At 35.6% G+C, this 16,823-nt stretch overlaps 1 protein-coding gene across 2 annotated transcripts in view; it reads left to right on the top strand.

Annotated features, from left to right (window-relative positions):
• LOC149779811 (sal-like protein 3) overlaps nt 1–16,823 on the top strand; it is a 109,361-nt gene that overhangs the window by 38,173 nt on the left and 54,365 nt on the right. For both annotated transcript variants that reach the window (XM_089936476.1, XM_089936475.1), the window contains exon 3: nt 13,070–14,131. In XM_089936476.1, the coding sequence (XP_089792602.1) occupies nt 13,070–14,131 (1,062 nt within the window). The remainder of the gene's footprint in view (nt 1–13,069; nt 14,132–16,823) is intronic.

Genomic DNA, 16,823 nt, shown 5'->3' with positions numbered 1-16,823 from the left:
GTTTTACACCTTTTTGGTCATCGATGTTTTAATTTTGAACAAGATTTTTTTACACTATTGTTGCACTGCTGCTGGACAGTTTACTGACTTGACCTATCTGTACAAAGCATTCAGTATATTAAATAAATTGACTGAATTGTTTCTGTTATGAATCCACATATACTCACCTGTCTGGTTCAACTACAAACAACACAAACCATGATCTGCTGTCACTTAATGCACCATCGGATGAGGTTTCAGTGTTGTTTGTTGTACTGATTAATCCTAACAGACTATATAGACCCAAATCTGTAGGTGCATTATGCAGTGGTTTGTCAGGATCTATGCCATTTGCAGATGGTTCCTATTTGTATTAGGAAATATATGGTATTTGTATCAAAATTTAATTTTATTTGCCTTAATTTTGAATTTCCTTCTGTCAAATGTCAATTGCTGTAAATGATGGGGGGGGGGGGGTTTTAAAAATAAATTTCTTCAAGTGTTTTTCGGGCCAACTTTTTTGTGGAACTTTAAAGAATCTCTGTACATTAATGTGTTATTTGTCCCCTGTAGCACCTTTCTCTTGATATAATTTCCAAATGATTAATTAAGAGCAATTTATATTTCTTTTTCTCATGTAATGCTGATCTGTAACATCATAAAAGCTGCCACACTATAATTTCTTTGCCAGAGATGACTGATGTTCTTACATCTATCACTTAAGGTACATGGAAAATTTATGACAATGTCTGGCACAGGTAGGTATTAAGTCCAACCATGGAGGTTGCTATCAGGTCAATCTACTCTGTCAGCTATCAGTTTTCATCTTTAATTCATTTTTGTTGAAAGAAGATTATAGTTTGTTCAAGTCTTGACATAAAACATTTTGACTTGGATTGAAGGGCCCCAATAAAGAGTTGTCCAGGTGTGCTGTGTTGGAGATTTAATAATGGGGACTGAAATTGTTTATAATTCTATTAATTAACAAGTACTAGAATATCTTATATTACCAAATGTTTTTAAAGTGATACTTAGCTGTTTCATTTGAATTATTATTTTTATAATTGATATTTGTGGTCAGGCATGCCTAAATAAAGCTATCCCTATAATTTCGTTAAAAAATAAAGATTCCAGATAAATTTAAGGCTAGATATGAGTGACCTTTGCCCTAAATGATAACTGTTTGCCGTAAAGAAAACATGATCATAGGTTCACTTTCAAGCTTTTGAGTAAAATTGATTTATATTTGGACAGTATTGTCTTTTATGTATAACATCGACAGGAAAGCCTTTTATTGGTCAAAAATTTCCAATCTCATTGCATATGTATTATGTTGATAGAGAACTTCATACCATCTTGCTCCATCTAATGATCTTGGTGCAAGCTGGCAAATGTGAATTATTTAATTAGAAATTTCTCCATTGCACAGAGCATAATGAAATACAAAGTTTCTAAAGACCATTTAAGATAAGGAAGTACCCTGTAGATGGAAGTATGACTGCTCACTACGTTATATGTACTTGTATTATGTACTTGTATATAGATAGGTTTTAACGTGTTTATTGCTCAGTTTTTCAATTTTGCTTGGTTGACAGCAACAAAAATCTACACCGAACGAACATTCAACAGGCATCAAGAATTTAAAGACATCTTACAGTTTTCTGATTTGAGTGTTTTCATATCCACTGAGAATCTGAAGATTTCATGAATTCTTCAACTATTTTTGTTAAGATAACAATATTTCCACTTACGAACTTTTACACTACAGAGTTGTGAAATTATACACATTAGAGTTATTTCTAATCACCTTTGACAGAAGTTCAACATTTTAAACTCAGATGTTATCATGAACAAGATAATGTAAAATCTCTATTTTAACGGAGGATTTTGACAATTTTAATGAAACACGGGCCTGATAATACAGTTCAATAAAACCTGTCTTGAAAGACCACCCCTTCTGCCATAAAATTATTCTCTCAAGACAGGTGGTCTCTCAACAGGTCATAACACTAAGTAATCATTTCATTTGTGCATTGAGAATATGGTCTCTCAAGACAGGTGGTCTCACATTTCATTGGTCTTTCAAGACAGGTTTTACAGAATACGAAAATGTGCAGATACAAACTTGAATGTCATGTGTTAAAATATATATTTGCTTACCCTCTTGTTTGTTTGTACCCCCTGTCACCACGCTGATTTAAAAATGAAAAACACAAAATGATATACAAAATATACACAAAACTTAGTCATTTCATTCATTAATTTATAATTTCTAGCCTATCACCATGGGATCCCACTCTCGACATCTTGACGTTTCAAACCAAACAAGAATTTCTTTAATAACATGGTAGCCATATTTGCATGGCGCTTTTTTTTCTCTCCATGCAAGAGAGTTTCAAGAGAGCTGTGAATACTTTGGTAAATTTCTTTAACTTTGGTAGTTTCACCGATTTGAACCCTAACCCTAACCCTTTCATTTGTTCAGTTTTTAAAAATAGACATATTAAAACTAAACATTGCAAATAATGGATGCAGAGGACAATGTTTGCTGAAATTGATTGTTTTAGAAACAGAAAAGTACAGTGAGCAGTCTGTCTGGTTGTTTATGTCCAGCATGTGCAACTCCCTCTTGGGCACAGACTGGATAAGTGATTTTTAAACCACACCCTAAAGGGGTTGGGGAGGTGGATAAAACAGGAGTGTAAGCGAATACATTATCCACAGTCCACCTGTAAAAAAATGTGCTTTAGCATAGAAACATTTAAACCAATTTTTATGTAATCTTTCTTTAGTGGAATTTGAATCTTGCAGATGAGTGTTGCACCACATTCAGTATAGCAGCTATCTCATTTAAATTTCCCCAAAAGAGCCCCAGGTGAGCTACTCAAGGGAGGAATTTTCCCAGGTAGCATCATAGGGTATATCATCTTCAACTATTATTATGAGATGATCAAATATGAAGTTTAATCCATTGGAATTTGCTGATAAATTCATTCCTTACAGAGAGGCAGGGGCTATTTTCTTGAGCTACATATTTTGTAAAAGTATCGAATTTTGCAACCTTAGATGGATGTTGTGTGGTTTTGTGACTAATAGGCATATTTAAGTCTGTTAGAATGACATTCACTTGATCTTCCTGGGCATTCAGTCTAGAGTAATATGAAAATGATGTGACCCTGGACAAAGCTTCTATTCATCTCTTGAAGAATTGTGAAATTTAATAAGCAGGTACCCTGATAGGATGGATACCTGTCATATAAAACAACAATGGATTGCTCTTTTATTTTTTTAATTTTTTTTTGTGGAAAACTTGTGGATGTAATTTTTTGTATCATGGCTTGACATTTGGAGGTATTTCCCATATTTTCAAGAACTACACTTGAAACTGCACATTTTCTTCAGTTGCTCTAATTTTTCGTTTGTATTCTGTTTCATACCTTCATACAAGCTGATTTTACAACTATTTCCCTTGTGTGTTAACTCCAGATCACAGCTTTGCTTTAGAAGTTCCTTTTATTTTTCTTTTGATCTTTGAACAATGTGTTTGATGTTCAACCCCTGCACCAGGCATATAAATTATTTATGTCTGAAAATCTTCCCCATAAGCATATCATATGTTACAGTCATATGATTCATAGAGGCCTTAATCCAAAGTAGTACATTATCTCCTCAGTTGTGTGACGTTGCCATGTTAGAAATTGTAGACTTAGATCTCATTTTAAGGCCATGTCTCCAGGTGGGTCATCAGTCGAATACTCCATGTTATGGTGTGTCATTTTTGTTACGAGTTTGACGCCATTTTTCAGCACATGATAGGCAGCCAGTATATTTGATGAAGGAGGAACTCAGTGAAAACCCTAAGAAAGTACCACCATCCTACACGAAGCTGATGGCAAGCTTTCTCATGTACCCATGTTTGCAGAGCCTGAGACTTGAACCCACATATACAAATGTTAGATGTCAGTGATTGTTAAAGGCCAGCGCCTTAGACCACTTGACCAACCAGGGGCGGATGTCATGGTGTAACAAAGCATGTTGTGATGGAAACTGATGCACAGACTCGTATCGTTGCTTAAAATTGACCTGTCATACATGTACTATATAATAACTAATAATAACAAATAGTTATTATATAGTTCATTTATGACAGGTCAGTTTTAAGCAACGATACGAGCCCCTGTGAGATGATGGGGGTAGAAAAGTGAATATTTAGAATTGTCAGTGATATAACAAACATTATTCAATCAGATGTACTCATTAGAGTGTTAATCTGTATCATGAGGTGATCTGATTGCAGAGGGCGAATTAGCAATTGTACAGAATAAATGGGAATGAAAATATATTGCTGTTGTCAGGGAGTGGTCTCATTTTGGTAGTGTTTTCAAGGAGTTTACGTTATATATTTTCCAATCTCAGCCTATCCTTGTCCATTACTCTGATATGTTTACACAGGTGGTAAATTTTAAAAAAAATTGACATAATGGCTGATGGAGGAAAAGAAGAACTAAAACATGAGATGCTTCAGTTAAACAAAAGAGATTAATTGAAATTGATATTTCACAGTTGGGAATAGCTATTACATTAAATAAGTATTATATTGAATGGAGAACAGCACAGCCTGGGCAGCACCTGTATCAGCTTTGTTATTATGGGGTTAAAGCAAACACATCCTTGGGTTGCTGCTGTTGCCACAGATGCTGAAGCAGTCTGGTATTGCTGCTATTGCCACAGATGCTGAAGCAGTCTGGTATTGCTGCTATTGCCACAGATGCTGAAGCGGTCTGGTATTGCTGCTATTGCCAAAGATGCTGAATATAATGATCTTGATTTCTTGATCTTGTGGGTTTTTTTTGACAAAATATAGGCGATCTTGTGTCATTACTTGCAGGAAGTAGGGTTGAATGAAATCTTGAGCCCTTATTTACATTAAGGAATATGATTATTTTAGACTTTTACATACTTAAAATTGTAGTGCAGTGGACAGGTGTACATATATGTAAACATGCATTCATGCATACATACATTATTAATCTAGGGTTAAACATTTCATACAATTTTCAATACTGTTTGTGCATGAGACAGGAAACTTAGAAGTATATGCATCTTAACAAATACGGACTTTGTTTGGTTGGTGATAACTGTACAGTAAGTAGGTAATTGAGTAAAGTATCTTGTCCAAGGACAGATTGCAGACCTGGACTGGTCCTGTAGGACTTTTCAGATGCGATTTCATCATGTTAACCACTGAGCCACTGCAGCTCTTCAAATACAGAACCTGGTCCCTGGTTCCCCCCCTCCCATTATGCCAGACAGCCTGTTTCATACTTAATCTGCAAAGGAAAGTAAATACATGTAACATAAGCTGATAATACCGCCATGAGGTATTTGCATTTCAGTCTACAAGTAAAGCATTGTTATCAGCTGTATTACTTAGCATACACACACACACACACACACTGTACAAATGTGTAACTTTGCTTGTGAATGTTCTCAGTGTTAATGTCAACACAGTTTAATCAGTGTGATTTGTACAGATGCCTGGCATCAGACAACTAAATGAGACATCCATTTTGCTTTCATTTTAAGTTGATTTTATGGATCAATTTTATAATGTGTATTAGCTCTCTGGTCATAAATCATAAAAACTTATAAAAACATCTGCTTGTTGTCTGTCCATTGTCCGTCATCCATCCATCCATCCATCCATCCATGTGTTGTTGGTCATACTTGGAAATGGTGCCAATCTCTGAATCTGAATCTGACAGCCAGTATGGTCACCAAAGCAGCCATATTGAAAATCTTGCTTTTGTTATCACTACTCCTCACTGGAATGTTGTACATGTATTTACATGGGGTTTTCACCAAAATACTTCATATGATGTCCAAATGATCAGATATTGGAGTGCTTGGCACTAGTGACATCTATTGGTTTGAGGAGTTTACTCCCGTAGCAAGTAATGCCACCTAACCAATAGCGTGGAACTGGCAACAGAAAATGGTGGAGACTATTGACTTAAAAAGGATACTTTGTAAATTTAATATAAAAAAATCTGACTACATATCAGAAAGAAGCCATTACATATGTATTTGAGGAAAAGGATGTTTTTATGCAGATATGGATGAGCAGTGGAAAAGGACTTATTTGAGTCCATTCCAGTTGTGTGCACCCCTTGTCTTGATCTTGGATGAACAGTGTTCAGATTTGAACAACTTGATTTTGATTGTATGCAATAGCTTGTCACTGCATCAAATGAAATTTATAGACCCGAAACACTGAAATATCTGATTGAGCGACTAACATATCAGAACCTTGGGTATCAAAGATGGGTGTTTTCATCAAAAGAGACCTTATGGTGCCAAGTTAGGCCTGTGGTAAATGAAAATGACTTCACCTCAATGGTGGCTGTCATGAAATTATTATTATTTTTACTCCTCCCAAACTGATGGCTTTGTCAATATGTGGTTTTCCCCTAAGACTTCTTATGGTACCTAGATAATGAATGGTACCAGTCTCATAAAGCCAATATGGCTGACACACGATAGTCTTAACAAATTAATCCCTTGTGACGAGTTCACATGGCAGGAGGTAGTAGCCTATTGCATCAAGGTTATGTATGAAACACTAAAGTGGGTGGTATTATAGAAAGGTAGACAGATGTAGCTCTACAATGATACCAAATAATCTGGAAGTTCTAGACGTTTTTCCACCCAAACTTCGCACATGGTCGGAATCTGATTTTGTGTTTGGATTTTAGACTTTTTGGTCTCAGGTCTAAGGCAGACTGGTGTGAACTGCAAACATACAGATGAACCTTTGCAAAAAGTAGGATAAGATGGGGATTTGGAATAAAGAGTGGTCTTGATACAAAAATAATGGGTCTGTTAAGCAAAAAAAACACAAAAAAAACTCCAACTTGTACCCTTCTGCTCATGCGCAATGAAAATGTGCCTAACACAACTAGGCTTTAGGTTATTGGAAGTTAATGTATTAGGATGTATTCAGAAATAGCTTTCAAAATGTGTTTCCTACTTGAATTTCAGGCGAAAACCACAAAAACCTCCAGGGGTTAATGTGTTAAAATCTTTCTGTCACCATTCAACCTAAATGGATGATCATTATAACTTGGGGCCAAAAGACTTCCAATGATGTTTACTTTGTCTGAAATGAAAATGGTAACAAGCTTATGTCCAATACATGCTCCACTGCAGCTAATTTTTGAAAATCTTGTTATCACTGAAGAATATCAGAGATAGTTCAGACACTCAGCACTTAAAAATAAGAAATGGATTCCTGGAAGTTCTTTTTGTCCAGTTGAGCATCAATCCCTTCAAAGAGTTCTTGTTATTATAAAATATGGGATAAGGGACTAAATTTGTGCAATAGTGACTTCAAATGTCTTTTTAAAATATTAAAATTTCTTTGTTACAAATTTAATATTTTTAAATGATTCATTATCAATCATACAAATTGTACCAAGTTATCTGAGTTTAATTAAGAGATTTATTAACTTGAATTTATTAGAGATCTAACCTTTTCATAAATCTTTCAGAATAAATGATAATATTAGCTTTTGAAAGAACTAATAAACTCGCAATCGTTATTAAAGCTGATGTACACTGATTTCTATAGTCCAGGGGTGCACAACCTCTTTGTCCAAGGGCCAGATTGCATTTTCTAAGACCACTCGAGGGCCGCAAGCACTAATTTCTTTAACATAATTACTGTTCACGGGCCAGATTTGTTTTAATTTGCCCTGAGGGCCGGACAGAACAGGTTTGTTGTGCACCCATGCTATATATAGTCTAAAAGTTATGAGTTTTGCTACACTCAAAAAATAAATATTATATGAATGAATTAGAATAAAAGGAGAATTTAAAAATTTACAATGATTTAATAGGAATATATGTAATTTTCTCCTGTCAACTTTCATTTTCAATTTTTTTTTCTTTTATATAATCATGATCTGTAATCCTAAAGTCTTCAATTTATACTCTCTTGTTACTGCTAGTTTTAATTATTCATCTGAATTGGGATGGTTTTATTGCATTTATTTTTCAAAAAAAGTATCTTTTGTATTGTCTGATTTATATTTGCCAACATATGCATGGTGTCAACCTTGAAAACAACCCAGAAATGATATTGCATCATTTGCATTATATCATCAATTTTTATTTTATTAGTTTTGAATGAAAGAAATTTTGTGAGAGACTTGATGTAATGACTTAAAATGAGATCTACTTTTTAAAAAGGTTTTGGTTTTGGTTTGGTGTTTTACAGTACAACATCACAAGTAGGTTATTTTGTGCTGAAGCAATTGGAGTAAAGTGCCTTGTTCAATGACACACCCAGACCCAGACTGATCCTGGGGTAGGATCTGCACCCCATCAGTCACAATTCCGGTATGCTAATCACAGAGCTACCATAGCTCTTAAATCCATTAATTGATATGACTTCACTTTTTACCCTAGGTATATTGTAGCACTATGAACTCTTAGAGAGATTCAGTGTTTCCCCTAGGGGTACAAGACTAAGAGTAAAAATCCCCTTGGTGTCAAAGTTGGGAGTCAGATAGAGTAAAAAAACAAACCTTGGTGGCAGAACTTGGGCTCTTAAAATCTTGGGGATCTCTGATGTGCAGATGTGGGTAAATGGTAACACTGAAAAGAAAAATGCTTATAGTTTCCAAATTGTAATGCCAGTCCTGTGAAAGAAAATAATAAAGTTAATGAAAAGTATATAAGATCTTGGGGAAATATTGGGCAATACATGATCTGTGGTAAATTGACAGCCCAGGCTTTTGATTGCAGAAAATGAATGCCATCTCATTAATTGTGTCATAATAAAAAATTTGAATCAACAACATACTCATTTCCTTAGAATTTGATTAGAGGAGTTGAGGATCTCAACCTGTGTTAGTTTTTAAATATTTATTGAGCTATTTATTTGTGAAGAATTATTCACATCATTCTTTTCTCAAGATTAGCTCAAGAAACTTTGTTACTTAATAATTAATAGGGGTGAATAATCCACTAACATTGGCTCAAGAAAATGCACACCGTCTTTTAATTTTGTTTTTATGATTTGGGATTTCTTTGTATCATTAAATATGTAAAAGTATCAACTTCTTAAATGTTAAAGTACTCAAACATTTCAAAAGCTGTCGTGATACAAAATAATTGTTGTTAAGTCTCTTTTAGGACATCACTCTTTATCAGTATATTAATATATTTAAATTAATGAATGTAGGTGTTTACAAAGAAAAGATTCTTATCGACCAGCAGTATTCAAATGGTGGGAGTGAGTTGGAGGAGGGGAGGGGTTTATTAAATGGAAGAAAATTTAAAAAAAAGAAACATTTTTGGACCCAAAAAGTCATTTGTGGGCTTATCAGGGGAGAATTACTGTATATTTATAACTAATTTAGCTGTACCCCCCCCCCCCATTCTCCTTGTTTATACTTATTTAGAGATATTTCCCATTTAAATTTCATAAATGACCCTGTTTATATCAGCTGCAATAGGTGACAAGACAGATGTCTGTTTCCAGGGACATGACAAGATAGATGTCTGTTTCCAGGGACATGACTTGACAGATGTCTGTTTCCAGAGACCAGTATATCATCAGCATCAATATTGTGTTGATTATTTTAAAACTGTGAACCATGCATCATGTGCAGTGCAGACTTTTTCCAGTGGATACCCATTTTCCTAAAAACAGCTATTTTGGAGTTTCTTTATAGCCAGGAAGACTAATAGATTGAGAAATTCACTAATTCTGAGTCTCTACTAGTCCTTAACTAGCTGGCTGGCATCGACTGAAATTTTACTTGACATTCTACTACTGAAATTATAAAACTACTTGTCCAAGAGGAAATGTACTAGTTTCAGGCTAGCAGACTACTGGGTTCCTCTAGTTCTATGATATACTAAAAATCAAATTTACTCCACGAAAAATCTCCTTATGATATAACAGTATTAGCCACAATCGGTCAGTAACTGTGATCTGTCAAAATAATTTATTTCAAGCTTTTGACATTAGAAGTGAACTCCATGTGAAATCTGAACTGATGATAATTGATGCAGGATTTCAGTATCTTGTTGGGAGTTCATGTGGCATCCATCAATGATAGAGCCCTCTGATATGAGAATTATTAAATTAATCATCTTAAAATACATAGAGGGCAGATTTTCCTGGCCAGGAAGAACCAGAGTGACAGACATGATAAAGAATTAATGAAATCGCTGATCTATATGAATGGGGATCAATAAGGTTGACTTGGACTTGTTATTCTGTCAGCATTATTATTTCCTTCATAATCAAAGATACTGCTTCAGTGTTGTACAGCTAGACTGGAACATAAGCTTCAGATACAAATGAGATTTGCAAAGGCATGCCTGGTTCTCACTTGCATTCAAGTCGGAATATTAAATCAATTTGTCATATCAGCTTGTCAATAAAACCATATAAAAATGAATTGTAGCTGGAGATATTACGTTGTAATTTGGCTTTCAAATTACAAACTTTGCGGAGAGATGCAGCTTGGTGATAGATTTGCACTGTACGATTTAACACCTTCAGTAACAGGTTTGAAGAAAAACATGTGGGCAGTATATTGACATTTTCTACCTGTATGACAAGGATATAAAAATTTCCAAGAAACTCTCCATTTTCCCTTTCAAATGCAGTGTAACATCCATTATCTGACTCCACAATCAGAGTTCATCAGGGGATACAAGCAAGGTTTGTATGAATAATGGGGGGGGGGGAGCATTGAATAATGGTGTAACTATTTGTATCTATAACAGGATTCCTGTACAAGTTTGTGTTGCGCTGAATCACATGATATTGTGTAATAATTCATCATATAGCATTGATGGCATTGTTTACTATGACAATTATAACATTAGATGTGTGGCATCAGACAGAAAATTTAACATCAGCACAATCCTAGCATACATAGTACTGAGTAAAGTTTTGAATTATCCCATGAAAGACATACAAAACAAAATAATAAGGAAAAAACGGTAAACGAATTAAAGTACAATGCCATATTCTCTCAATGCATGCCTTTAAGAAGTCTCAGACCTTCACAAGACATTTTCCAGGGCAAATAAGTTTGCCTTGTAACCAGACACCTAACAGCATAAAGGTTTCCTCCATTTGGTCTCCTTACAACATGCAAAGTGGTACATAAAGCCTATTCTACTTCCCAGAGCTGGAGGGGATATGTATGGGGGTGGGGCAGGAACAAATCTTTTAATAAAACTGGTAAAATGTAAAAGATCTGCGTTTTGTTAAGCAGTGTAACAAGTCATGACCCATTTTGCTGCGGTGTCAATGAAATTTTGTGAACAAGGAAGTCCATCACCTTGACCTCAACTTCACACATCATTTATTGGTCATTTACAAGTTATCTACACACATTATTTACCTTAACAAAGGACTGTTGTATAGTCCTGGATTTGTTTGAATGCACACAATATTAATTTGGTGAATACAGATGCTCAGTAACTTAGATTAAGGCAGTGGAAACGCTACTGTACTAATTCTGTGGAAACAGTCTACTGTACTTATTAATTGGAAAGTCTTAACTATACTGCTGCACTTATTTAGTGAAACTCAGCTGCATTTGTACAGTGGATACAAATAACGATACATGTTCTGTCATAAAACTCCACTATAGTTGTACAATGGAAACACCACTGTTCTTCTTTAGTGGAAACACTCCATAGTACTTGTTCTGTGGAAACATTTGTAGTGGAAACACTCCATTGTGCTTGTTCAGTGGAAACATTTGTACAGTGGAAACACTACATAGTACTTGTTCAGTGGAAACATTTGTACAGTGGAAACACTACATAGTACTTGTTCTGTGGAAACATTTGTTCAGTGGAAACACTCCATTGTGCTTGTTCTGTGGAAACAGTTGTACAGTGGAAACAACACTGTTCTTCTTTAGTGGAAACATTCCATAGTACTTGTTCTGTGGAAACATTTGTAGTGGAAACACTCCATTGTGCTTGTTCAGTGGAAACATTTGTACAGTGGAAACACTACATAGTACTTGTTCTGTGGAAACATTTGTTCAGTGGAAACACTCCATTGTGCTTATTCTGTGGAAACACTTGTACAGTGGAAACACTCCATTGTGCTTGTTCAGTGGAAGCTCTCTATTGTACTTGTTCAACAAAAACACTTTCCTGTAAGTGTGCCAGTGAATAATATTTCCCTTCCAATTTTATATTGGAAAGCAAACTTCTGTACTGACAATTACTGAATCTGTATTGCTGTGTTATTTAAGGTTGTTAACAGTTTAATACAGGTTATAATCAGCTGTATGAAAGTTAATACAACTGAAAGCATTTAATTTATCCAGCACAGATTAGACACATGTTGTTTAGATTTAAAATGTTTATTGATCTCTCGATGTCCTGACTAAACTTATGTTTAATGATCTCTCGATGTCCTTCATAAACTTCCTGATAAGTGTTGTTTTATTGGGGGGGTGGGGAATAACCCAGGAAAACCCTGGTAAGAACCACCAACCCACAGGAAGCTACTGGCAAGCTTTCTCACATACCCACATTGGCTAAGTCAGAAACTTGAACCTATACAGAGTTGAGATGGTAGTGATCCTTAAAGGGGGACTACTCAGCAACCTGGGCCTTTCCTAATTAGTGTAATTTCTTGGTGACACATTTTCATAAATTGACCTTTATATATAAAATTATAAATCAAAAGAAGTTAGCTGAAATCTTTTATTGAAGCAATGTAAAGAATAATTTTATGTGCATTAGTAATTTTTGCAAGGTACATTGATGATAATGTCCCTGCATCTTGTCACTTGATGCTGGAGCAACCTCCCACAGTAATGCAGCAAATATATAATTTATTCCTCCATCCCAATCGGTGATTATTTCTGGCCAGTTGTATCACCCCCACCCCACCCCCATTGTGACCATTGTTGATTGATTTTTCCTTTCAAGATAACTTGGTTTTTCATCAAAAATGTGTTTGTCTAAAAAAACAAAAAGCAAATAAGGTTGCCAGTTCTTAGATATGGCAGTAATTCTTATTTGCCTCTTGCAGGAGAACAGACAGAGGCCCCATCTGAGGTGGTAGAGAACAGGGATGACAATGTTTGTGGAAAGTGTCAGCAAAAATTCATGGACTTTCAGAACTTCCTCATGCATAAAACCGTGTGTAATAATAAATATGACAGTGTTGTGATAGAAGAATCAGGTGATGTACAAAACCATTCAGATGAGTTAAATGGCACAAGTTCTCAATCATCACAGATTTCTGATGTAGACAGTATAGAGGCAATGTCCCAAAATGGTGGCTCTGATGGGGAGCAAGAGTTTGAGAATTTAGATGAAGAAAATGAAGAAGTGGATGAGGATTATGGAGATTGTGGACTTGATGACATCAAAGATGCTTACAACTTTCAGGATCTAAAGTCAGTAAATTCTGTGAGCAATGGAGAAATTGAGGCAGAGGAAGACCTGAAGGATGAGGATGATACACAGGACAGTGGAAGTGTTTCTTTCCAAAAAATGAAATTGGAGACAAGTTCCAGCCAATTGACACCTTACATGCTTCCGTTTGCAAATCTTTTCCATGATACAAGTTTAAATAACCTAATTCCTGGATCAAATAACGTTATGCTGGAACCTCTTGCAGCTACAAAAGCTGCAGTGGCCCAGTTTGCAGAGAATAATCTGCCATCATCAGACTTGTCCGTGCTACACACCACATTGTACAACCTTCAACAACAGCAGATTATGCAGCTCCAGTTAATTCACCAACTTCAGCAGCAGCTAATGAAGGGTATGACCTCTCCAACCAGTCAGACTACCCCAACATCTCAGGACACCACCTCCCTCCCTGCCTCAAGTGAGGGTTCACTACCTCCTTCCAAAGTTACCTCGACCCCTCCTTCAACCATCTTGAGTGAAGAGGAAAAGGAAGGGGATAAAGAGGCAGTTACCATAGCAACAAGTACAGCAAAGAAAGATTTGGATATGACCTCCTTAACATTATCTTCCACCTCTCATACACCATCAACCACTAGTACCTTCTCCTTGCAGGGAGGAATACCAGCAACCTTGATGACCTCTGTATCTTCAGATCACAACAGGACACCAAAAGGTTAGTTTTTATATTAAAATAGATCAATATTTGCTAACCAGAGGTTAAATCAGCGGCTACTACTGTTTGGAGCTGGATAAATATTTTTGAATCCCATTAATGTCAGCTTCTTAGGCTTTGTATGAACAAACCTCATCAAATTAATGTTGCTGTTGTTGTTGTTGTGGGGTTTAACGCCATTTTTCAGCACGATAGGCTATACATGGCGGCCAGTATTAATGGTGGAGGAAGAACCCGGAAAACCCCGGAAAGAACCACCGACCCTCGAGAAGCTACTGGCAAGCTTTCTCACATGCCCACATTGGCTGAATCTTAGACTCGAACCGCCGCAGACAGAGGTGAGATGGCAGTGATCCGTAAGGAAGAGCGCTTTAGACCACTCGGCCACTCAGGGCCCCAAATTAATGTTGCAAAAACAAATATGTCTAGCTTGCCTTCATAAAAACACAGGATGGTTCATGTTATGCCAGTGGTCATTGTTGTTGTTGTTGTTAACATTATTCCCATGCAGTTTGGGGGAAGAAAGAGGCCATGTCATCCTGGCCATCTGTTATTCTGTTTATAATTTATGCAGTGTGTCTTTTACACAGAACAAATACAGATGTGAAATTTGAGATACGATTTATAGGGGTGGGTGCAGGTCTTTAGTTGTACATAATGGTTTTAAAATTGGAGGTGTGGGGACGATTTATAAAACATTCAAACTATTTGTTAAAAACACTCGATTTAGATTGGAAAATTGGTGTTGTGTATCATCATTGATACTGGGGCTGTAAGATGTGTTATAGGGCTTTTGGATTACACCCTTGGTTTTTTTGCACCAAAATCATTCCAGCTTTTTAACCTGAATTGAATGTAAATATTATTTTAGCCACTGCTTTGAGTTGCCATGGAAATAGCTTGCTCAGTACAACATTTTTTAGTTCAAATTTTAAAAAAATGATGACCATAAATATAATTAATTTTCCAAGATATAATTGTTTCATTCAAGCATATGCTTGGCAGAATCTAGACACCATGTCTGGTATACCATGTACAGAATTTGAAAGCAGGTTTTGACTCATCTGGCAATCTAGTCGATGTTGGAATCGATGGTAATTCTACCTTGGCTTGTCCTTGTGTGAATTCTAGAATATGTGCATACATGATACTGTGTTTTGAAAGCACAAATATGAACACAGCATTTAGAAATTGTGGGGCCCCAGGTGGCCAAGTGGTCTGAGGCTCATGCTTTGCAGATCCTTGACATCTCAACTAGGTCTTCAAGGTTTGAGCCTTTGGCTTGGCCAATGTGGGTATGTGAGACAGCTTGTCATTATCTTCCTGTTGGTCAGTAGTTTTCACTGGGGTTTTACCCAGGTTCTTTCTCCACTAGATATACTGGCTTTCATGTAGAACCAATCTTGTGCTAAAAAAAATGTTGTCAAACCCACAAAGAACACAATTCAGAAAATGCTATTTCAAAATTACCAGAAACAGAAGAGCAAGTGTGGCTAAGTCTAAATTATAGAATAGTGCCTGTCCTGGAATTCTGCCATACTCCTTAAAGTTTATGTTGAAAAATCTTTTTATTGACAATTTTTCACTATCCAGCAAAAATTATTTTTCATTATTTCATTTAAAATTATATTAATATTGGCAGTAAACTTATAATTTTATTTATTCTTTATTACAGAAAAACATATGTGTGTGTGTATATATTACTACATAACTGTTTGCAATCTCCAAACCTTAATATAAAAAACAAACAAGAGATTTTGAATAGATTCTGCACCTAGAATGCTGAAGGATAAATAATGTTCCTACCAAATATAGAGTGGACTTGCCCTTGATTTGTAACTACGAATTTGTTGAGATCCCGACTCTAAACTGTGTGCAGATTTCGTATAGCGACCGAATTGAAGATATATTCCAATACACACTCTGGGTTGTGCTTATAACTTTGGATATTTGCCCTTGGGCCATAACGTTTTGAGATTGAGATTATGTAAACATATAAGGGTTTTAAGGGCATGAGCAGGTTCCAGTCTAGGTTGTATTTTTGTTGCATTTTTTGGCTGGTTGCCAAAACGTTGTTGATGGTGCACCTAGATATAAAATATATGTCCACACTGGATGGTGCAAAAGGCAGACTGTTTACTGACAGTTTTCGTTTGCCATGTTGTTTGTACATGGCTTTAACTAAACAATGATAAACTTTTGAAGAGTTTATAAAGAGAAAATTTTGATCATTGATATTCAGTTAAGTAAAATCATAATTGAAATCCCAGTCATTTGAATTTTTGAAATGTTTTTAGTCATTTTGATTAGTCTTGGCTATGTTAGTGAAACTACTTACGTCACAGACATTCGATGAAAAATGGTCTACATTAAAAAATCTAAGTGATAATATCTAATTAAACATATCAGAAGAAGCTTCCATCTCCTCATCTAATACAGAACTGATGAAAACTGAAATTTTGGAAAAGAAATGATAGCATTATTAAAACCCGCAGTATCAACATGGTGGCTTACAAGGAACATACCAAGTATGCGGTCGAGTTTTAGTTTGTACGCATTCCTTGATCTGGATAATCATAGGTTAATGATGTATTGGTAATTTTTAAAAATTATCACTTTACATAGATACACGGGATGTTATTTCTTAACCGTTAATGTCTTAAAAGTGCCATTAAAACCAAGATTCCTAACC

Source organism: Sinohyriopsis cumingii, chromosome 16 (genome assembly GCF_028554795.1).
Source record: "Sinohyriopsis cumingii isolate HCF-2022 chromosome 16, ASM2855479v2, whole genome shotgun sequence".
In the NCBI taxonomy this organism is placed as follows: Eukaryota; Metazoa; Mollusca; class Bivalvia; order Unionida; family Unionidae; genus Sinohyriopsis; species Sinohyriopsis cumingii.
Note: the sequence above shows the minus strand (reverse complement) of the source record. Positions and strands in the feature narration are given on the sequence as shown.